A 25,077-nucleotide genomic window follows, 5' to 3' on the forward strand; every position below is an offset into this window, starting at 1 on the left:
AGGGAAAATGGACGAGTGCATACTGTAGGTTTTGTTATGAATCAATGTTGTCTACTGAAGGGCCAGAACTTTAGTTCCTATATATGCCCAGTGCTGCCAGGACAGGCATCAGCCCCCTGTGGCTTTAAACTGAATAGACAATTATGTGGATGGATATGATGTATTTTTATACAGTAGTTTGTTATTCATCTTTTATACCATTTTTATCGTGCCTCACTGTGACGGTGTCTGCTCATTTTACATTTAGACTTTGTTTTAGTTATTCTGGTGTGTTTTTGGGAGAAGGTTGTTGTTTATTCATTGAACATCTGTAGAAAATAGTTTTTTCCTTGGAGACAAATACTGTGTGTCTCCATGCAAAGAACTGGTGTACCATTAACATTTGATTACAGACCAGTTACCCAGCACTGTTTGGATAGGCTTTGGCTCCCTGTGGCTCTGAATTGGATAAGATGGTAAAAAAAATGGACAAGTATATATTTTGCAGATGCTTCTTTAGTGGATTTTCCAGAACAAAGTATATATTGGTGTTTTTGCTTGTTTTATTTATTTATTTTTTTATTAAGAGAGTTGCTCATTGTCACACAGTGAGTTAAAAGTGAGGGACCAAATTAGCAGTTTTGAGTTTAAGAAGTATCTGATTAGCCACTATGCAATGCTGCATGCTTAACTCACACAATTAGTAATTATTTTATATAGAGGCTTTCACAGAAAGTATCTTAGACATGCCTTCCATCCCCTGGTACAGTCAATGAATTAGTTTATGATGTCCATCCATCCATTTTCCAACCCGCTGAATCTGAACACAAGGTCACGGGGGTCTGCTGGAGCCAATCCCAGCCAACACAGGGCACAAGGCAGGAACCAATCCCGGGCAGGGTGCCAACCCACCGCAGGACACACACACAAACACACCCACACACCGAGCATACACTAGGGCCAATTTAGAATCGCCAACCGGCATGTCTTTGGACTGTGGGAGGAAACCGGAGCGCCCGGAGGAAACCCACGCACACACGGGGAGAACATGCAAACTCCACGCAGGGAGGACCCGGGAAGCGAACCTGGGTCTCCTAACTGCGAGGCCTACCACTGCGCCACCGTGCCACCCCTAGTTTATGATATAGTATATAATATGCCTTTTTTTAAAAATGCCATCACATGGTTAACCAGTGAGAACACAAAATTAAAATGGAATAAAATTGCAAACTTAAAAAGGTACTTTACAATTTAAAAATTATAGAAGATTTAAAATATTGTAGAAGCAAAAATATCAAGAGAAGATGAGCAGATCTTGCAAAATGTTTACTGTTGCATTGAGTCAGATTTAAGAAAATTATATAAATAAGGAAAAATGAGATGAAATAGTGGAGGGCATGGCACAGAAAGAAGTATGGGTGTAAAGCTATCAAGGAATGGCATAGTATCACTAGCAACATCACCATCACCCTGACAGACCCATGAGGACAGTTCTAGAAAGTATGGGACAAAAAAACTGAAAGGTGTAAAGCAGAGCTTTAATATACACAGAGGCCAACTGCAGAAGGTCTTGGGTGTCTCATAGTTTTAATCCAAGTAAGCAATATGGCCAAGTATCACAGCGTGTTAGAGGTTATAGGTTTTATGTTATTGGCAAGATTAGCTTGTGTCTGTGCAGCTGACAGGAAGCCATTTGTATATCTGAACTATTTCAGGACTCTGAAGCAGCATTCCATACCCGTTGTAACCTGTTGCTACTTTGTACTAGGAGATGCTTGAAATGAGGATTAAATACACTGTGCTGACAAGAGTGAAATGAACACTTATGTATTTGTGTGTGTGTGTGTGTATATATGTTCATCTATAAACCATAAAAATACCATTTTCAAAGCGGGCTTAGACCTGAGCAGGGTCATGGGTGGCCTGAGCCTATCGCAGCAAGCATAAGGTACAAGGCAGGAATAATCCCTTGACAGGGTGCTAGCCCATTGTAGGGTGAACACAAATGCACACCAGGACCAATTAAGTGTTGCCAATTCACCTAACTGGCTTGTCTTTGGACTGTGGGAGTAGATCGGTGGAAACCTACACAGACACGGGGAGAACATGCAAACTCCATGCAAGTGAACCCCAGCCTCCTTACTGCAGGGCTGCAGCACCACGAATGTGCCGCCATGCCTCCCTGTATGTACTCTATGTGTATGTGTGTACAGTATGTGACCTGGCATTCTAACATTGACCTTTGTATGACTGGGTGCCCTCCCAACCTTACATTTAATATTCCCCTTTTAAGTTTGCATTAGAATGATTGGTGGATTTACTTCTGGAGTATTCCAAAAAGAGGTAGTGAAGGCCCTGAAGATAAAGTGCTTCAGCATTTGCAACAAAGAGGTACTGTAGTATTGTAATCTGCCTGTGTTTTGTTGATAACAGAAGGTAAAGGTGAATGTGTTTGATGTTGTTCTTCCAAGATGGAAAAAAAAATAGCAGGATGAAAGTCTAAGTGGATAGACTGGGAGATAAATGGTAAACTAATTAACCAAAAACTAACTGTTGTCAAAATGTCAAAGAAGCCAAAATTCCAAAGAACAAATTGTAAATCAAAAATCAGTCAAAAACATGCGCAAAGTTCTATCTCATGAAAATAATTTTGCATTAGCTAACATGCAATGTTTTTTAGTTGAATACAGAATTGTAGACACTATCAATAGTGTCCCACCATCTTATATAGGAATTGCCCTGTAATGTTACACACAGGGAGACTTTCAGTCACTTGGTAGCAATGCTCCATACAACCGTCAACAATATAGCTACAGCCATAAAGAAACACACAATATGGTGGTATGAAATAAAAATTATACTGATAAATAACAAAACCAGCATGAACAAATGAGCAGAAAATAAGTGTAAAATGACATTCTCCACTTGCGAAAACCTTAAATACATAACAAATGTGAACATGAAGTTCAAGACATTCAAGTAATTCTTACTTGTCAGTTTCAGGCTCCTCATAAGTGAATTTGTAAAAAGATCTTCAAACAAGTTATTGGTCAGGGAACAAGACAAACGCTCTGAAGCCAGTCCTAAGTTAGTTATCTTAACTATATAGCGCCTTTCACAACACCACAGCACTATTAAGCAAAATTTACAAATTATTCTTCCACGTCAACAATTTAAATCCCCTTGAATGTACCAGATATCTAATTATTAATTAAGTTCTTCTTTTTTTGAGACATTTCCTCTTGGTCTATTTTGATCCCCATGTCAGACTTAACTAGAACTACTACTAGAAAAATGAACACATTATAGAAATAATTGGTAGTCAAGTAATATAGCATGGAAAATAAATCAACAAAGAAGTCCAATGACCAACCATCCATCCATTATCCAACCCACTATATCCTAACTACAGGGTCACGGGGGTCTGCTGGAGCCAATCCCAGCCAACACAGGGTGCAAGGCAGGAAACAAACACCGGGCAGAGCGCCAGCCCACCTCAGGGCACACACACACACACACACACCCTAGGGACAATTTAGAATCGCCAATGCACCTAACCTGCATGTCTTTGGACTGTGGGAGGAAACCCACACAGACACAGAGAGAACATGCAAACTCCATGCAGGGAGGACCTGGGAAGCAAACCCGAGTCTCCTAACTGCGAGGCAGCAGCGCTACCCACTGCGCCACCATTCCGCCCACAATGACCAACCATTAAATATAAATAAATAAGAGCAACTACAATGATAAAATATTAAGAAATGAGAACCCATTAAATTATCAATGGGGCACGTCTTCTCTTCTGTATTAGAACCACAGATTTTATGCATGGAAAGCTTGAGCAATGACCCTCATTGCTGCTGCAGCTAACCTTTTATAAGCACCACCACAATACAGTAATCCCTCCTCGATCGCGGGGGTTGCGTTCCAGAACCCCCCATGATAGATGAAAATCTGCGAAGTAGAAACCATATGTTTGTATAGTTATTTTTATATATTTTAAGCCCTTATAAACTCTCCCACACTGTTAACATTATTAGAGCCCTCTAGACATGAAATAACACCCTTTAGTCAAAAGTTTAAACTGTGCTCCATGACAAGACAGAGATGACAGTTCTTTCTCACAATTAAAAGAATGCAAATAGATCATCTTCTCTTCAGGAGCAGAGAATTTCAGAGAGAGAGAGAGAGAGAGCGCTCGCAAAGAAAAGCAAACAATCAAAAAATCAATACGTGTGCTTTTAAGTTTGCCAAAATTTTTTAGAGGAGTGTCAGTATCTTCCAAGCAAACAGCCTCTATGCAAACAGCCCCTCTGCTCACATCTCCTCCGTCAGGTGCAGAGAACGTCAGAAAGAGAGAGCGAGATTAAAGCAACAATCAAAAAATCAATACGTGTGCTTTTGGAAGCACCGCGATAAAGCCGCATTTCTTAGAGGTGCGTCCGTATCCACTAGGCAAACAGCACCTCTGCATACAGCCCCTCCGGCAGGCGCAGAGAATGTCAGAGAGGGTGAGAGAGAGGCAGAGACAAACAAACAATCGAGCACCGCGCGGGAAGCATATCTTATAGCATTGAGGAGTTTTATTTAATATGTAATGCATGCTCTGATTGGGTAGCTTCTAAGCCATCCGCCAATAGCGTCCCTTGTATGAAATCAACTGGGCAAAAAAACTGCGGAAGCGTGTAGCATAAATTAAAAGACCCATTGTCCGCAGAAATCTGCGAACCAGCGAAAAATGCGTGATATATATTTAGATGTGCTTACATTTAAAATCCGCGATAGAGTGAAGCAGCAAAAGTCGAAGCGCGATAAAGCGAAAATGCAGAAACAGAAATAGTGCTGCAAGAATAATAAACAGTGGGACACTGGGAATGTCGTTATTATTCCTCCATCAGCAACTGCAGCCTATGCAATGATCACACAGCACTGCCTTCATTGATTATGTAGCACTTCAGCCTGTGCAAAATTCCTTTATATGGCTTTATGGCAATGTAATCCATGGCTTTAGAAAACTGTATTTATTTCTATCCCATTCAGTTTGTTTATATTGGAAAGAGACCTACCATTGTTATGTAGGGACCCATAAAAATGCCTCTTGATGATATCATCCTAGCCTTGACACATGCTGCTGGGTTTAACTTCTTGTTTTAAAGTGCTATTGATCCTTTCTGAGGCACTTTATTTTGCCACCTATACAATAAGCAGGTAAGACACCAGTAAGCACAGATACACTCTAGGTACGGTATGCAGCACCTTCACATAGTTCCCCACCTTAATTAAGTATTTGATTAACTGATTAATTGTTATGTAGCATTATAAATCTCTTACTCAGGTAACTGAATTCAATCCAACAAAGTAATGTTACCTGAACAGAATGGAAAAATGTCACTTGCACAAAACCTGGAAAGAGAAAGGATTAAAGATCAGCAAAAGTAGTTCTGAAGTGTAGCACAAAAAGGTCAAGTCTTTAGCACAGAAGGAATAAGATGAACACACTTTGAATCAGCCAGGCATCCATCCCCTTCTTGTAGATTTATTCTCTGATTACTGAAGTTCCTTTCAAATTTAAGGTTAGGAGGTGTAGGTATCTTAAAAACAAGTAAATAAGCATGTAGTTTGTAATAATGACTGTGAAAATTTTTACTCTTATGTTTTAATGCAGAACAGAGATAGCAAAGTTTCTGATAGAATAGGTGTCTATAGTGACACATGCTGGACAATAGAAAACAATATCAAAAATGTCCATGGAAAATCAAAACATCACGTCACAGAATCCACATGCCAAGTCATCCAGTCCTATGCTCACAAAATCCCTAACACGTGTATTTGTACTGAAACAGGGTTATCCAGCTTAAGTCCTGGAGGGTTGCAGTGGCTGCTGGTTTTCCTTCCTGCCAATTTCTACATCAGGGACCTCTACTGCTAATTGACTTCTTTTCCTTTCACTTTAATTGATTTGTTTTTTTTTAAACTCTGTCCTCTGAATTGGTTTGTTTTTCCTTAAATGGCACCCGAACAAAAATGAGATATGAAGTGAACCAACAGTTGACCAGTAAGTTGTGGTCACAAACTCTAGGCAATTTCACACCAAACAGTTTCTAAATTAGAAGTTGACTCTTGTTAATTAAACCCGTTATCTAATTCCATGGCTTGTTTGTGCTGTCGTTCTGCCGCAGCAGACATTTCTAAAACTGATTTCTTTTTTCTAAGAGTATGGTTGGAATGTTTTGAGTACCTGAGCAGATCAGCATTATTGAGGCCTTCACCTTTATTTATTTTCATATATTGAATGATGGACATGGCTTAGCTGGTCATGTGTTAGCTCGTTTTGTATCTCATTTCTGTTTGGCTTTTGATTAAGAAAAAAGAAACAATGGTGAGGACTGAGTCTTAAATAACAAGTCAATTAAAACTAAGGCAGAAAAAGTTATTTAACAGCAAAAACTGACCACTAATTATAAAAGGGTTAGAATGAAAACCAGGATTGGAGTTGTACATCCGTGTGCTAAAATATTGTTAAAGAAGCTCTTTCCAGAAAATGCTCTTGTGAATGAAAATAGAACACTCAGCGTTTGAATTGTAGACGCCCCTCCTATCATTACATTGGTATTCACATCCACACCTGGAGTACCTCGGAATTATTTAGCAGCAGCCGGTATAAAACCAGACAGGTGAACTGACCTTCTGCTGGTGGAAGCATCTCATATATGCACAAGTCTGAGGCCTGTTCTCCTCCTGCTAAATCTCTTGCTTTTCTTTAACTGCTGATCTTTAGTTGTACACGTTTCGCAGTGAACGTTGTGCTGTTAATATCACGTAAAGAGCAATGTTAGCTAATGAATAAGCTGTGACTGGGCTGGATTTGTGACCAATGAATGAAGAGGTGGGTGGGTCTCCAGTTCAAATTCTTGGTTTCACTTGAGCATTTGTGAGAGCATTTTCAGGAATTGACTTATTTGACAATGTGTTTGGGACATTATGAGCAAATGACTGGATGACAGGCAGGTTAAGTGACATGAGTTTTTTTCATATACATTTTTGGTATTGTATGCTGTTTATCCAGCATTGGCCACCTTAGACACCTATGTTATTTCCATTCTTTATGAAAACAAGAAATTAAGCCTTTATCTCGGCTATCACAAGAACCTACATTAGGTAAGTCATATGTAAAAAAAAATTATCATTATTGAGTGGAGTTTTTCTTTGCTTATTTTTCCCACAACAGACTATGCTAGTAAAGACTGACTTTGTATGCACTGCCCTAGTGAAGTGTTTCTTTTAATAATTTTACGTTGGTCAACCTCAATAATAATGAAGGGCGTCATTCAATGTGCCGTTTCAGCTTTGTCAATGCTGCAGGCACTGTTGGTTAGTAGCTAAGGAGTTGGCCTTGACATCAACGTTGGCATGCAGATTCCAGTGGTGGCCCCCCTCCCTGTGACTGTGTCACCAAACCTGTCTGCTCTCTCAGTGTCAAGTTATTGATGTATTATGGGAACGCTTAAAGCACCTTAGGACTGAAGTACTGAACTTACTGACCAAATGGTTGCATCATGCCACATTGGTATTCTGAATTTTTAGCATATCAGACTTTTTCTTCTCATTAGGACTGAAGCTCCCACTCACATACTTAGACGCAGAGGCACTCTGATTGGTAGTAACAGAGCAGCAACTGCTCCAGCTCATTTGGGCATTTGCAGAATATGTAAATATTATATGTTTTTTTTGTATAATTTCATCTGTTAGGCTAATTCTTTTTCATGGGATTATGCAGCAAAGTCAGCATGCCCTGAAAGAGGCTGGAAACGACCCAAAAATCCCCACTTGAGAACAGGATGCAAACTGTGAGACAATGCCATTCAAGTGCTCCACAAAAAGTTTTTTTATTTTTATTTTAAAGCGCTGCATTATGGGATCTGTAGTTTATTGTGTTACCAGCGTTGTTGGGCTGAATGGCATGTTCTTATCCAGAATGTTCTTATGTTCTGATATTCTAAAATACAAAGGTGAGTTTCCCAGAAGTGTTGTGCAGTAATTACTTTGTTGACTTTATTTTAAGACTGTAAGATAATGAACAACTGTTTCCAAAGACTCATCTTTTGTAAAGTGGTATATTAACCTACTCATAAATTATTAACTACCTACTCGTTACTCGCAAAGAGTAACTGCACACAACCTAAAAATCATTCTCTCTAATTTTATCTTTATTCATTAATATGTGCTGTTTTTGGGAAACTTGAGCCAGATCTGAAAAAAATCTGCCTCCAAGATATTTGATTATGGTATGTTGTTTTAAAGTGCCAGTCCAGTCCGACTACATCTTCTTGAACAGAAAGAATCAAACCCCTAAATGTAAAAACCACTAAACAATGAGATTTGACAGCATCTGGCAGCTGCTTATACTAAATTTTTTAACTTACAGTACAGGCCAAAAGTTTGGACACACCTCCTCATTCAATGTGTTTTCTTTATTTTCATGACCATTTACATTGGTAGATTCTCACTGAAGGCATCAAAACTATGAATGAACACATGTGGAGTTATGTACTTAACAAAAAAAAGGTGAAATAACTGAAAACATGTTTTATATTCTAGTTTCTTCAAAATAGCCACCCTTTGCTCTGATTACTGCTTTGCACACTCTTGGCATTCTCTCGATGAGCTTCAACAGGTAGTCACCTGAAATAAAACCATTGTGAGAATCTACCAATGTAAATGGTCATGAAAATAAAGAAAACACATTGAATGAGGAGGTGTGTCCAAACCTTTGGCCTGTACTGTATGTGAACTGACAGCAGTGGATTTAGAATTGTATTGCTAATATGATTCCATGTAGTAAAAGTGCACTTTTCTAAGATCGGGCTGTGGTAGTCTACAAGATATTTAAAATATAACTATTGTGAGCATTACCAAACAAAATCTGCATGCCCTGACATTGTCGAGCTCCCATTTATTAAAGCACTGAGATAGTTAGGGGTCTGACAGCTACATAATGAAAGTGCAAGTGATGACTCATTAAGTTTTTTTTTTTTCTAACATCTTAGCCATTGTTAGTGCCACTTCCTGTGTTTCTAGGGGCGTGTCCTCCTAGGTCGTGATCTGCAGGAAATCAATGCGACGGGATACAAAGTTGGCTGGAGGTTCCGTTCTTCACCTGATTTGCTGTAAACAAGAAACTTCTTAAAGAAAGTGTAATTACTAAAATTACTTCTTGCACATTTCATGTGGTTTGACCTGATTTCTCTGTCTTTGACTTTGATTGTTGTCTCACTGTAACAGACAATCTTAGAAGGATAAAGCACTAAGCTAAACTCATACTAGTGTTTGCTTAAGAAGAATAGACTACAATTTTCTTTCATAGTTTTAGATTGTGGTATAGCCTTTCACCCCCTGTAAGTGTGGCACACTGGTTGAAAAGTACTGGTCTACAGTATGAATTTCTGGCAGGCTTTTAAAATTTCCTGTAGTCAGACACTGCATGATGCACACTGCAACAAAACGTCGGAGTCAGCCTTCAGAATGCTGAAGTTTAATTGTGTCTGAGGTCCAACTTATTCTGGCTCTGTCCAAGCTAGTCCTTATTGTGAAGTATTACAGCACCTAGCTACATGATATTGGTGAGCACGGTTGTGAGATGAGAACTGAGGTACAATGTTTCATCTGCAGCTTAAATCCTGTTGGATTTTGACACCTGAAGTGACTGGAAAATACCAACAGACTTGTCATCCCTGTCTGGAAAGGGAAGGGTAATCGCCTGGATTGCGGTAACTACGGGGGGATAACACTGCGGGTAAGGTCCTCACTAGGGTCCTCTTCAGTAGGATCTGTGATCACTTGCTCACCTACCAGTGACTGGAGCAGTCTGGCTTTACACCTACGAAGTCTACTATCGACCACATCCTGGCACTGAGGGATCTCATGGAGCAAAAATGCGAATATCGTCAGAGTTTCTTTGCAGCCTTTATCAGTTTTCGTAAAGTTGATCAGTTGATCGAGATGCCCTGTGAGATATCCTGAGACTTCAAAGGATCCACTCAAATTTGCTGGATATCATGGCCGGCCTGTATATTGATACTGTGAGTGCTGTGCAGAGTGGAAGCAGAACCTCTGCTTTTTTCCCAGTTGATTCTGGGGTTATTCAGGGGTGTGTTTTTGCTTCTACTCTGTTCAGTCATTTGCATGGACTGGGTTTTGGGCAGGGTTGTGGGGTCCATCGGCTGTGGGGTATCTGTTGGCGAAGAAAAATTCAACGATCTTGACTTTGCCGACGATGCTGTGTTCTTCACGGAGTCAATGGAGGCTCTGATCAGGGCTCTCGAAAGACTGAATGAAGAGTCTGAGTGTCTGGGCTTGCGAGTGTCCTGATAAAAACCAAGATCCAGGCCTTTAATGACCTCTTAGGCACTGCCATCAGCAGTGTGTCTGTTTGTGGAGAGAGCGTCATCCTTGTCAAAAGGTTTACTTACCTTGGAGGTGACATTCATGCCTAAGGTGACTCTTCTTATGAAGTCAGTAGATGGATTGGGAGAGTATGGTGGGGTCATGTGGTGCTCCTGATGTCTTTGCTTAAGAACGAAGGTCCAAGTCTTTAGAGTCCTGGTGCTTCCTATTTTGCTATGGTTGCGAGACATGAGCGCTATCCAGTGACCTGAGACAAAGACTGGACCCCTTTGGTACTGTGTCTCTTCGGAGAATCCTTGGGTACTGCTGGTTTGACTTTGTGTCGATTGAGCGGTTTCTCATGGAGTCTCAAATAAGACACATAACCTGCATTGTGAGGATACATCAGTTACTACACTACGGCAATGTGGCACGATTCCCTGTGGGTGATCCGTCTCACAGGATCCTCATTCTTGAGGATCCGGGTGGCTGGACCAGGCCAAGAGGACGGCCACGTAACACCTGGCTGCTGCAGATAGATGGTCATTTCTGGGGGCTGTCTGCCTGGGTGGTTGCCAAACAAGATCCCGAGCTATTTCGTCTTGTGGTGGGCTCGGCAATGCGCTGTACCAGTGAATGCTCCCTCCCCATAGTGTACAACAGTTGGACTGGAATGCTTCACTATGACTTCAGCATTGAACCTACTATGGCTCAGATGATGACATGATCTTGCTTACTAAGTTAATCAGCCATGTAAAAACACATAATGATATTAACTTTCTCAAACCTGCCTAATCCAGTTCAGGGGGACTGGCGCCTATCCCAGCAGCACCATCCACAAAGTAGGAACCAGTCTATGACATGACCCATTTGTGCATGTGCTCACATGAAATCCATTTGGGATACCAATTGGCCTATCATGCATGTTTTTAGAACCTCACGTAACATAAATCTTTGTAAATCAACAGCTTTCTTTACAGTAGCCCTTATAGAATAAACACTAGAATGTACGCTAACCAGATTTAGCAGAGAGGAAATATTGTAGATAGCTTCCCTGTTAGAATTACATTAAACAAATTTCTTCTTTGGCTTTTAGCCAGAAATTTGTCATTTTACTGCAATATTTTTTTAATGAGAAATAACAGCAGATAATGCCAATCGTCAAACAACAGGTTAGGCATCTATCTGTGCCCTCACATAATAGATTAAAAGTAAATGACATGACAAACATTGTTATATGAAGGTGCATTGTGTATTAATAATCTGGTGACAGGTGTAATTAGATTAAAAATTTACTTTGATTTTCCTCTGCTGAATAATAACTGAAACTGACGGTTTGATGAGGGTGAAGCCCTTGTGGTGCTATGGGCTGCTCGGTTAGGCAGCACTAAGTTGTTGTCTTTGAGAAATATGCGTCAGATTGCGATGATTATTGAACCTGGGAAATGAGAATGAAAGGTGAAGAATTTGCAGCGTCACTAATGCCTGAGGGCCGATACCCAAAAATGAGAGCTGGTATGGCGCAGTGAAAGTTTGGGGAGTACAAATGACTCTGCGTGTCTGTATAGTTGAGCAGCTGGCTTTGGTTAATGCTGAAATATCTTTATATATATATATGTTTAGGGATATAATAAAGTAGGAAATATCGGGGGCTTCTGCAGTGAAAGGTAGCTGAAGTTTATTTGGTAAAATGATGGGATGTATTCTGTCTTGTTTGAGTGCTAACCAAATTAGTCCTTTAATTAATGAATCAATTTGAATTTTACTTCACATCACTCACGTTGTCACATCACCGAGAGCCAGTGCTGTATTAAATACTGAACAGCCATACTTAAATAAAAGTGGGATGCTGTTCTAGAAAATTACTTAAGTAACAATAACATTTTCCCATAGAATAACTACTACAGTAGACGTTTGCAGGTATCTTTCTGTTTTATATTCATCCGTTCATTTTCAAAATCTGCTTATCTGGAGCAGGGTCCACGGGAACGCTGGAACCTCTCGCAGCAAGCAACAGGCACAAGGCAGGACCATCCGTGCACAGGGCGGCCGTTCACACTGGGGACAATTTAGCTTTGCTGATGCACCTAACCTGCATGTCTCGACTGTGGGAGTGCACTCAGTTGGAGAGAACATGTAAACTCTGTTCTGGGAGTACCCGGGACTTGAACCTCAGTCTCCTTGTTGTGAGGCAGCAGCATTATTACTGCACCGCAATGCCACCCACTGTTTTATATATACTGTATAAACTAAAAGCTAAAATCAAGAAATCGACAGCCGAAACACGAAACGCAGTGTACAGCATTCCCTGCAGTTCATGCTCAGCGGTATACATTGGACAAACTTCAAAAAGAATCGCAACACATATACAGGAACACCGCAATGCTGTCAGAAGAAAGGATTCACTATCTTTAATCTATACGCATACTAAATCAACAGGACATACATTTAACTGGGACAATGTACAAGTAAAATTCAAGGCCAGTACGAAAAGTGCCAGAGAGCTGGCCGAATCCTGGTTATCAAATGAGAACACCATCAACAGACACTTGGACATAAATCCAGCATATGCAAACTTAAGAAGAACATATTCATAATAAACAAGACTTTACACCCAATATCCCCCAACCACATTGACTTATCCACCTCCCCCATCTACACCCCCCCGCCCACATAATTTTTTGCTATACAGTATATTGCCTTTGATTCTTGTAAGTCTAAGGATTATCCTGTGATGAAGACCCCTAGCAGGGATTGAAAGCTCAGGAATCAAAAACTACTTTTGATACGTGATTCATTTTCTCCCTTTGTGGATCTCCAGCTGCAAATATGCAAACCGTATCACAGACCTTCTCTTCCACTGTATAAACTGTATAGTCAAAAAATGTTCTGACAAACTTAAACTGATTCAGGCTACCTTACTTTTTGTTTGTGAGTCTCATTACTATCACTAAAGTATGAGCCAAGTAACTGCATCTTGAAACAGTGGCAGGCCACATGAGCGGACATCTCAATGAATGTATCCTCATTTAATGGGGTGATAGGAGAGACATTCAGCTTCATCATCTTTAGAAAGGAGCTAATCCACTCCTGAAAAACCCTTCATAACAGGAATTTCTATAACATAATTTAGGCGAAAAATGTTTTTAAGCATTCCTTGTCTCCAAAAATGAACCCTTATTTTTTCATATAATATCTGGCTACATGTAAATTGGCAGAATTAGTTAATAATAACATTAGTTCTTAAAACAAACCCAAATAATGTTTATTAAATCACAGTACCTGGACATTATCACTTCTAGTTTCATATTCAAGGAAGTAGCCTTTCAGTTTTTCTTGGGCTCCGTCCTGTTCGGTGAGCTGCCTATGAGGACAGTGACTGCTCTAAGCAATAACTGATATTGGGATTACACATCACCAACTTTCAGCCCCACCCAAAACATCCCCATTCTGTGGGCTTCCTGTAACGCACAGTACTTGGAATGACCAGGTGTTAGTGCCAACAGCGCACATTTGAAAATAAACTCGGATTCTTTGTATATGTGAATTTTCCTAAAGCAGGGAAGCCTAAATTTTAGGTAATTGACTGAGAAAAGCATCATTTGCGTAGTACAGTGGTTCTTTCTTATGACCCAGTTTTGCCATTTTTGTATGTTCGAGCCCTCAACTCACCACCATACATCATCTCTGTGGTTCTCCTTGGAGAATCATTGTGGACCATCATCCCGTGTTGAATGAATCCAACTGAGAGAATTGTCCTAACAGAAGCAATACCGTATGATTGAAATGCCTGCTGTGACCCTTCACAAGACAATCCACAAAATATATCACAGAAGACATTTGTGTTTAAAAATGAAGTAAACTTAAAGTGAATGTAGACAGAAAATATTATACTTAAGTGAAGTAAAATATTTTCAAAATATACCTAAGTACACTTACAAACTATTTCTACTTCATTACGATACAACACTGCTGAGGAAGGAAGACATGCAGAAACATTTGATGTGCATCTGCTCATCACGTAGGCCCTCCACTTATGAAAATATCACACTCGCCCTTCCTTCACTGCTTTTGGTCATTCCAACTTCGCTGTTTCTTTCTTCTTCCATCAGGGGAGTCTTGCATCCTCTGTTGCGACATTGTTAGCTGTACAACACTGACCAGACGCTATCTCCTATTGACTAGAAGACTATCAACACACCAATCGAACAGGCCACATCAGGTATAAATGTGTTTTGGTTGCTCACCCCATGTGGGCTTTGAGGTGTGGTTTGCATGCAGTCATCACGCAGTAAGTATAAACCAGACTTTAGTCTTTAATGTCTCTTGGTTTACTGATGACCATTTTTTCTTCTTGGCATACTATGGCCTTTATATTGCTTTACTCACTTCTGACCATTTGTATCAACACCAACATTTATTTATATAGCATGTTTTCATACAAATAATGTAGCTCAAAGTGCTTTACAAGATGAAGAAAAAATATATAAAAATTAGGCAATATAATTAACAAAGAATAAAATAAGGTCCAATGGCCAGGTAGGACAGAAAAAAAACACTACTACTTCTTGACTGCGCAGTGCCACAGCAAAGGGTCTGAATACTTCTATGAATGAACAATTTCAGTTTTTTATTTTAAATATATAGTATTTGCAAACTTTCGGGCCTGGGCACCTCTAAATTTATCATTTAAAAATTAAACTTACAGCTTGGTAAAGTTTGCACAAGGTAATGAGGTCTAAATACTTTCTAAATTCACTGAATTCTTTTCGGTACTCAAATGTGGCACTTGGTGCCACAGCCCACCTGCCAAGTTGTTTTGCTTGCCTAAGGTAAAGTCATCCCTGATGGAGGATCGCAGGAATCATGGGAAAGAGGGGTCCTTTCATCGGATTGGCTGACTCAGCGCTGTTTCAGCCGTGAAATGGCCAAATGGGGGAGGCAGCTTGATGGATGAGGACTCCAGGACTCTAAACATATCCAAATCATGTTATGGGGTATCATCTACTGTTAAATTCTGCTACATACTTCTAAAATTTTTATTTGTATACTGTATTGATGATTTGTTCTGTTCTGTGTATTGTATTGTATTGACCCCCTTCTTTTTGACACCCACTGCATGCCCAACCTACCTGGAAAGGGGTCTCTCTTTGAACTGCCTTTCCCAAGGTTTCTTCCATTTTTTCCTACAAGTTTTTTTTTGGGAGTTTTTCCTTGTCTTCTCAGAGAGTCAAGGCTGGGGGGCTGTCAAGAGGCAGGGTCTATTAAAGCCCATTGCGGCACTTCTTGTGTGATTTTGGGCTATACAAAAATAAATTGTATTGTATTGTACTGTGAGTTTCCAGCTACATTTATTTTTCAAACACTTTATTCTATTCGGAGAGTAGATGAAGCCCTAGGCCAACCTGGTATTTTGATGCATGTCATTTTGAAGCTACTCCAAGTTTCTGCTAATAATGCCTTCTTGCTTTAAAAACTGTATTATTTTATTTTATTTGAGTTTTTCAGTTTTATTTTAAACAGAATGATTGCACCATGGTTAGTTTTCCTAGAATCCTTTGGGTTGAATTCCTCTCCTGATCTCTGTCTGTGTGGGGTTTGTACCCTTTCCCTGTTTCAGGGTCTGTTTTCCTCCTGGTATTCTAGTTTTCCCCATCCATATCGCCAAAGACTTGTGGTGCCTCCAAACAGGCTCAATGTGGGTAAACCCTGAGATGAACTGTTTCCTGCCTTGTACCCGACAGTCCGCCACTCCTTAATTGGGTTAAATGGACCTGAGAATGTTATGATATATAATGTGTAGTCTGTAGGGGGCACTGCTGCTCCCCAAACACTGGACACCACTTGGTTTTGGCACAAGGTACGATTAAATAAGAGCTTTTATTGTGGGAAACCTTTCCAGTAAGCATTTCCCACGCCTCAACCATAGTCACAGTTACAAAGCACACAGCCATATTTTAACTGTTTCTCTTTCTCATCTGTCATCCTCTCTGTCTTTCTCTTTTTCTGCCTCCACTCATCCAAGCAAATGTTGTCATCCTCCTCCCGATTCTGGATCCCAGGGTTGAAGCAGACGGCTCTTTTCATGCAATTTGTAGAAGTAAGGCTTCCAGGTGATGCTGAAGCCTGACCAAGTAGGGCTCGCCAGGCCCTACTGCACCCCCTGGCAGCACCCACAGAACCCAATGGGGCTGAGACGTCCAACTACAATTCCCAGTGTGCTCTGTGGAAATCCATGGTGGCACCGTAACCCAGGGGGACTGCCACCTAGAATTTTGGGGGAGACAATGCCCTGCAGAAGTAGTTTTCCCCCATCCTTCCATGCTGAGAGTGTCCCTGCCAGGGAGGGGTCCCAGTGGCACTTCTTACAAATGTCAGCTTCATTCTGTATTGTCATGTATTTTGTTCTGTGACACACCTTGTGAAAGTGGACAGTGTGAATGGTCCTCCTTTCAGTATATGCACAGTTTTTTTGTTTTTACAGTGACTTTAATGTTTTGTTTTTGCAGGTCTCTGCCTGTAAATGGAGCTGCTGGCCAACTGATACATGACAGATTTCTTTATGAGGACCCCACGATATCAGAGGAGGCAGCAGAAATGAGCTACAAAACATCTAGTGGTGGGAGATCTGGCCTTGTTAGTTCCACTTTACATTTGAAAATACAGTCCCAGTGGAACCAGAGAGATGAAGACCAGGCAAAATCCCGCACAGTGTTCCTGGTTTCAGACAAAAAAAACATAACTGATGGATACCTGCCACCTGAAACTAGGGCTGTCAATGGGGAAAGTCTGTCTCCGGTACAGAAGAGCAGCCGGAGGTTTGTTTTGGCAGATAAACCAATGGAGGACGGTGATGGAAGAAGGTTATTCACTTATGAGCCTCAACAATATAATTCAGGGCGAGGTTCAATAAGCACAGCGAATCACATCCAGGTTCCAGGAAATACAATGGAATTTCTTAATGAAAACAAAAGTGGCAGTTTTCCAGCTCATCAAGTCCCTGCCCATCAGGCGGACGACAGAGTCTCCAATCACATGTTCATGCTTAAAGACAACAGCAACGCCAAAGGTCAACAAACCTCTGCTGTGCAGACCAAACCCACTGTGCAAATTTGGGAGGAACCTCCAGCAAGTCTGACTTCAACCTTAAATTCCAGCTGTCAAGATGACTCTGACAAAGACAGCATCTTCAAAGCGGAGCTTGTGCAGTTTATTCCCATCGACAAGGAAGAGGAAGAGGATGAGGAAGCAGACACCTCTTTGGATATTGACAGTTTTGTGGATACTCTCCGAAGCATCAATCCTTCCGTAACTTTAAGGAGAAAGACAGGGACCAGGGCTCCAAGGCCAGTCTCCCTTCCAGCATCTTTGCCACCCATTGATGAGAACCTCCCATCTCCTGATGTGCCCCGACCACCCCTCCCTATATCTTCCTCAAAATCAATCGAGTGCATTGCTAGAAACCCTGTGAAACAGAAATTGACCCCTGAACCTCAACTTAAAGAGAGGCTAAATTTATCCTTACCACCATCCTTGAACATGAGACAAGGTGGATCCAAACAATTCCTAACCCCCTCAGAGATGATGCGCAACTTGGTGGAAGACAAACCTAGGGTCCCAACTCTAAATCGAGCATCTGCAGACAACAGCATTGTCTTTTCAAAAACTAGCATCCTTTCAGGCCTGGGCGCCGCTAGCAACTTGTTGTCAGGGAAGCTAGAGACCAGGTTGACCCCAACAGATGACAAGCAGTTCTCCAGACTAGAAAACAGCTTCCTTTTTTCAAACTACAAGTCTCAGGAAGCAAGAGAGCGACCCACTGAAAATGGCAAACGTAGCTCACTGGCTGACAGTCTATATAGATTTTCCTCCATGCCTGATCTTTCCAGCTCCATAGAGAAAAGCTTGGGGTATGGGGATGTAGGCAAAATGAGTGCCTATGAGCGCTTATCCTTCCTGTCATCTCCAACAAGTTCCCTGCCAGGGACTTATGAGAGGTTAAAGGTTAGCCTCCCACCTTCTGCCCCACAGTTTAATAGGCAGACTTCCATGGACGCTCTGAGGGAGGTGGCTTCAGCTTCACCAACTGTCACACCACGGAACAACCACACAGTGAAATATAGAGCCTTCCCTGATGCCTACGTAAGTAACATTTCAGACTGGAAACAAGTCAGCCATATTTGTGATAAGAACATTATTTAAGTAATCAATTTGATTGATTGATTGATCAATCAGTTAGTCAACTAGGTAATTCCCTAACCCAGGGGTCGGCAACCTGCGGCACGCATGCAAAGTGTGACACATGGAAAGATTTTCAGTGGCACTCTGATTGAATTGAAATATAGTAAAAAAATGACATTTTACAGCACATGTTTGCGTCCTCGCCTATGTTTTGCGTATGCGACTCACATGTAAATGAAAAATGTGTTCATTGCAGGCCGTGGTAAGTTAAAGCAAACCTCGCTATTATATTTTAATTACAACGTATGAGTTTGCGCTCCGCATTCCCACCTACGTTTTGCGCACGCAAGTGCAGGCTGTGTTATGTTGAAACAAACCTCTTGTTATTATTAAGTAATATATTGCCCTAAAATGACTCATAAAAGACAAAAACGTAATGTTCTCTCTTTTCAAGATGAATGAATATGAATCTGTACAAATAAAAAGGATTGTGCTATGTGTGTATGCGTTATGCTGTGATAGTGTTGTGTGTCGTACATCAAGTGTACAAAGGCATTATCAAACTTAACATGAATCCACGTTGAAAAACTCTGATGAGAAAAGTGAAGGTATAAAAGAAGTTGTCTAACACCTGAACATTCAGAAGCCTGTGTGAAGCTAAAAGTGAACAATTACATGCCTGATATTGAGCATTGAGCAAAGAGTTACAGAGACAAGGTTTGCATTAATTGATTAATAGCTCTGGTTAATAATAAAGAATGATGGATCATATTAGAATTCTTAATAACTTTTTCTTATTCAAACTACGTAAATTGTAATTTATAATTTGTAATACAATTTTTAATAAACGTGTTGAAAGTTAAAATTTGACAAAACATTCTTTCAACATATGATCCTATGTATTTTAAAACATTGAATGACCAATAATATAAGATCCAGTTATAATTGGCTCCAAAAGTATATAATATATACTTTTGAAGCCCATTATAACCCGACCAATTTTGATACTATATATAACGAAATTGTTAGAATTATGTCAGTACGCAGAATAACATTGTAACATAGATTCGGAACGATGCAGCTGAAAGATTGCCGACCCCTGCCCTAACCAATTGACTAAGCTGTTAAATCCTAGTCTGGTTATGTTCTTTATACATGTATCCATAGGGGCACATACTCCTTTTCTTAATCGTTTTAAGAAACCACACTAAACCAGGAAATATAAAGAAGTAGCATTCATGGTTCCAAACCAGCAAGGAGGTGCCACAATTATGAAATCATGATATATAAGAAAAGGTGAAATTCGTGACTGATAGATAGAGAGGTAGTGCAGGTGATGAAAAGAACAGCCAGCAATGACTAAAGGGGCAATAATTAAACAACACAAATAAATATTTGCCTTTTTACCTTAACACATTATACAAATATACTCAGGCAATGCTGGATATTTTATCTAGTATATATGTATGGAAAGTTTATTGGAATCGTTATACAATGTCATTGCATTTGTAAAGGGCTTTGGATTGGTATTTTGTATAGAAATGCACTGTTTAGGTAAAAGGTTGTTTCTTTGTATTGTGACCACTTTTGTTGGCAGTTAGAATGCCTGAGATGACTCTAAGAGAAGGCCTTTTGTGCACACCACCAACAGTGTGGGCCCCTAGTGGCTGGTAGGGTGCACAATAAGGCACATGGTGGCCAGTTCAGCCCCCATTGCTCCTTGTGCTTGTGACCCTTAGAGGCTCCAGGTCTTCGAATACAGAAAACTGTTCACTTGTGATTTCTTTGGCACTTTGTGTCCATATGGTTTGTAATGTAAATTAAGCCACAAGTACACAGGGCATGGATACAATTTATTTATTTAATCCCATTTTACATTACTGGTTCAGACAGTATTATTTGTTTGTCTTTGTAATTTTGTGGCAAAAAAGGAATCTAAAGAATGAATGAGTTGTGAATTCATTGCAGTGGCTCTTCAAAAATGACAGACATTCCAAGGACAAGACTATTTTCAAAGATATTTACAAGGCCATCAAGACCCTTATGTTTAGACATAAATGGAGTCAATAGAGGCTGCCTGAGAAAGTCTTTTCCCACCAGATATATGAAGTTAGCTGAGGTGTCACGCTGATTCCCACAGTGAGCTAAAGTTTATTAAAACACGTTTGTTTGCTCAGCATGTTGTAAAAGATTATAGCCTGACAACTCCAAGCTGCATGGGTGCGGCGGGCCCCACATGGGGAGTTTCGGATGACAGACAGCATTGCAAACATTATGAAAGGTGGGTGTGGTCACTACCATCATTAGGTGTACCGACACAACTTCAGAGGCCACAGCGATTAGAAGATCTGGAGCTTTGATCAGATCTGTTAGTGGTGTACATTTTTTAAATTTGAAACTTGAACTAATCTCAGCTGAAGTTGTATCCAGAAATGAAATGATGTGCTGTGTAATGTTTAAAAACAAATGATGGCACATCTACTAAAATTGTCATTTTGTATTTCATTGTGTTGACAATTCAGAAGTTTAATAACAGTTCTTGCTATTGATCAACATGATGTACAAGCTAATGTCAAAATCAAAATACAATTCTATAGGCCTACCTGTTATCAGACTTGCTGATCCAGTACAGCATCAGAGGCATGGCAGGAGCCGGGTGCGTATGGATTGTCAGTTCTTCACAAGGTGCCATCACTCATACTTCTAAATTATAATATGGAAATGGCCGATTTCATAAACATTCACCCACTGTGTGCCTGATGGGATGCTGTTTTGTTTATAATTGTCTGAAACATATTTCTTATTGATTAATTGTTATGGTTTTGTGGGATGCTGAATTAAATACTGATGTTAGTTTTCTGTTTCACTTTCTTTCATGGATATTATGATTTTTTGTTTCCCATGCCATTTCTATTTTGTGATGCTGTTGTCATGGAGCTGCTGTGGTAATTGTGTTGGAGGTCGCAACACATGATATCATTAATGCGGTGGTATAAAAGCCATGCTGTTCATTTCATTTCTTTTCAAGTTTGATGGATTATTCTTATGACCCATTATGCTCTGTTTTTCTGTGATAGTTTCCTGGAATTCAAATCTTTGGGAGTGTTATTTTGGTTTGATGAAAGATGATTGATTTTCCAATTTAGCATATTTTGTGACTTGCATTTCATCTTCTGTTCCCCATTTCCAATTATTTCTGCTATTATTAGCTGAACATTGTCAGTATTAGGCAGAAGTTCTAGAAGTGAGCATCTTAGTCTCTACCAGCTTTGCACATCTGAATGCTACAATGTTTGTTTTTTGTTTTGCATTGTGTAATCTCTTAAAGGATTAGTTCCGTTTTTATCAAGTCAAAGTTGTTTCTTCACAAACATGGTATACAATATGTAAATTTTGCCTTGTGAAGTTGTGCTCTAAAGTTAAGTGCTTTCTATAAATTTAAAAAAAATATCCTGCCTGTACTGGGGCACATTGTAGGCTATGGGGCGCGGAAGAAAATTTTTAAATCTTAACGAATATGTCAGTTTTTCAGTGAGTGTAACTAATTTATAGGCCTCAAACAAAACCACAAAATGAAAGCGAAACTAAAATCAGAATAATTAAAAGTCATAGAAAAGAAATTGTAATATGTCAAACAAAAAATAGCAAAGGTGCTGAAATCACATAACAGTGCAGGTTTCAGGGGCATTTCCAAATTGTTTATAGCAATGACTATTGATCGTTTCTAGGCTTGTAGTTTGTGACTTGTATTGTCGTCATCAATGATGGTGATGTATCTATCCTGCTGTCTGAAAGGAAAGATTTGTGCTCAATCCACAATGCTAATGAAAGAAGTTTAGGGAGTTTGAACTTAGCAGTTGTTTAGACAGTGCTTGGCTGATTTTTCATTTTGACTTTGGCATTTTGGTAAGTTCATTTTTCATTGTACTGACTCCTGTTGTGACACAGCAACACAAAATTGTAAAAGACAAAGCTAATAAGTCCGGGTCTGCAATCCAGAAACCAAAGACTTCTTAAAAATACTTATAATGAGGATTCACAACACACAACTATCAGTGATACACTGAGTGAACTGTTTCCTCAACCTGAACATAAAGGAAGTGGGGGTTCCTGAGCAGTGATGTCATTCATGGTGGTTCTGCCTCTTGGGATTCCATTCACAAACCAATACGAATTTAGTCAGGGGACACAAGTACCCAAAGAATATCTACTAAATAACATAAAAATAGAACAACAACAAAATATACATAACAACATAAAACATATGAAGAAATATTAGTGCTAAAACAACACAAATGCCAAAAAAGGGAAAAATGACCCAGGCTGAAACATAGTCCTACCCTTTTTTGAGTATCCTCAATATCAGTCCTTCAATATTTCATCACTGTTGCTCATAAGTAAACCTAGTGGTGGTACACTTTTGAAATCTTATAAATCATATTGAAAAGGGTTAACTTGCTGTACTCATTGAACATTTCATTTTTGTTTATTTAACAGCAGATTCATACTTCGTTACTCTATATTCTGCATTTCTGCAGCATTCCAGTAGATGGTGCTGTACATATCCCTTCATTGATGCTCATTTGTTACTTTTAGATGTTGCCAACTACATAAAGTAAGCCTAACTTCACATTCTCAATTCTGCTTAATCCAGTTCATGGTTATGGGGGATCAGGGCCTCTCCCAGCAGCATCTTAGGGCCCAACATTCCAGTTTGTAACCATCAATTTACTTTTAGTATGTTAGAGTGAAACCAGTGTACTCAGAGAAAACTCTCCTTGGGGAGAACATGTACAAACTGAGGCAGTGACTTTGAATAAATATTGAACCTAGGACACTAAATCTGGGAGTCAGCAGCATTAACCACTACACATCTTCATTTTACTGTTCATTTAAAACTCAAAGTTGACAATAGATACACTAAACTTCGTTGTGTAACCAGATCAAAGGGGCAAGGTGGAAGCCTGAACATAACACAGGCATTTCACAAACAGCATACCGCCAGGCCCCAGCGGGTCTGCCAGAAGGACAGCTACATACCAGCTGTCACTAGTAAACACAACATTTATCATCTGTAGTTTTGTGATTGATCTTAAATTCCACCATACCTGGTTGAACGTGCTCGTGTGGCTCTACTTTTCAATAATATTTACCAACTCAGACTAGGGCAAAGAGAACCTCCCCGCACCCATTCATTCACGTGCACAGTCAGCTAGTTCAGAATGTTGTAAAACTCCTGTCTTTTAGAGCTGCTGGTATCAGCTTCTCCTGGTATGTGTTAGTATTGTACAATTTGTTTTTTTATTTGGATTTTCTTTCTCGATTTTATTAGTTAATTATTTTCTGTGTTTGATTCTGACTAATTTGTTGTATACTTTGTCATTGTGATGGTGAATACTGTTCATATCGCTGTGTAAAACCGAATAAAATAATTGAGTAAGTCCAGAAGAAATATGTATGCGAGGTGTAGTGTGCAGCAAATTTAATCAACGATTGGTATGTCACTATGATGTATGCTGGTTAAACATACCATAATAATATTGCTATATTGCAGTATTTTATAACTAGATTCGATTTGCTCACATGCACACACACAAGTATTGTATTGTATTGTGTAAGCTTGTACTAAGAACTTGAGCAACTTTAGGAGTTATAGAATAAGACATTTGAAATGCAAACAGCCAGACAAAAATCAGACAACAAAAGTACAGCTGAGGTGCTCCAGCTGAGAGTGTTAGTGCCATGGATGGATCAGGTTCAGCACTAGGAATTGCACTCTGGAAAAGGCGTTCCACTTACAGTTCCATTTTGGGGCCACAGCAGTGACAAAGTAACCACAACAATAACAACATCAGTCATGACACCTATGTCTCAATTACCTGTACGGTACCCATCTGTTAGTTTATGTGTATGTCTGCTGTATGTTACATGTGCACTGCCATCTGCACCTTTTTATTTTTTTTACTGCTGGTAAACTGCATTATCTATATGTCTGATCAATTCAGCATTGCACTACAGTAGGTACATTAAGACATTCTTATGCTACTTTTATTTTTTTGTAGTTATTCTATAAAACATCATTTTACTGCCTTATTGTCTGTATATACTTCCCAACATCCTTCCCTGAATAACTGTGGCAGCAGAATTTCACTATGCTGCATTCTATACCAGTCCAGTTTGTTAAGCGCCTTGTTATTAATTTTACTGTAGAATGTGGCCTTGCTTATTGAATGGATCGAGTTTAAGTAATAAACATTGATAAGAGGCTCTCAACTGAGTAATTTACAATCTGATTTTCAAAGAAGCTGTGACCTTTTCACTACAGCGGAAATGCTGCAGGCCATGGGATTTATCTAGAAGCTGTAGTGACCATTAAATGACTTTCCTTTTGTGCATGTATGCACCAGTAAAACTATACAAAAAGCAGTTTAGATGCGTATTTAAGCAGCACATCAAGCACCATAGGAAGCAATTCTTCTATGGCTATGGCAAATGTCATGTTTTCTTATGTAGACATGACTAAATAAAGAAATC

General features: G+C 39.7%; 1 protein-coding gene across 1 annotated transcript in view; it reads left to right on the forward strand.

The window, feature by feature from the left end:
- crybg2 (crystallin beta-gamma domain containing 2) overlaps positions 1–25,077 on the forward strand; it is a 154,818-nt gene that overhangs the window by 59,308 nt on the left and 70,433 nt on the right. Inside the window, exon 4 of the mRNA XM_039739338.1 lies at positions 16,872–18,504. Within this exon, the coding sequence (XP_039595272.1) occupies positions 16,872–18,504 (1,633 nt within the window). The remainder of the gene's footprint in view (positions 1–16,871; positions 18,505–25,077) is intronic.

Source organism: Polypterus senegalus, chromosome 17, assembly GCF_016835505.1.
Source record: "Polypterus senegalus isolate Bchr_013 chromosome 17, ASM1683550v1, whole genome shotgun sequence".
Lineage (NCBI taxonomy): Eukaryota > Metazoa > Chordata > Cladistia > Polypteriformes > Polypteridae > Polypterus > Polypterus senegalus.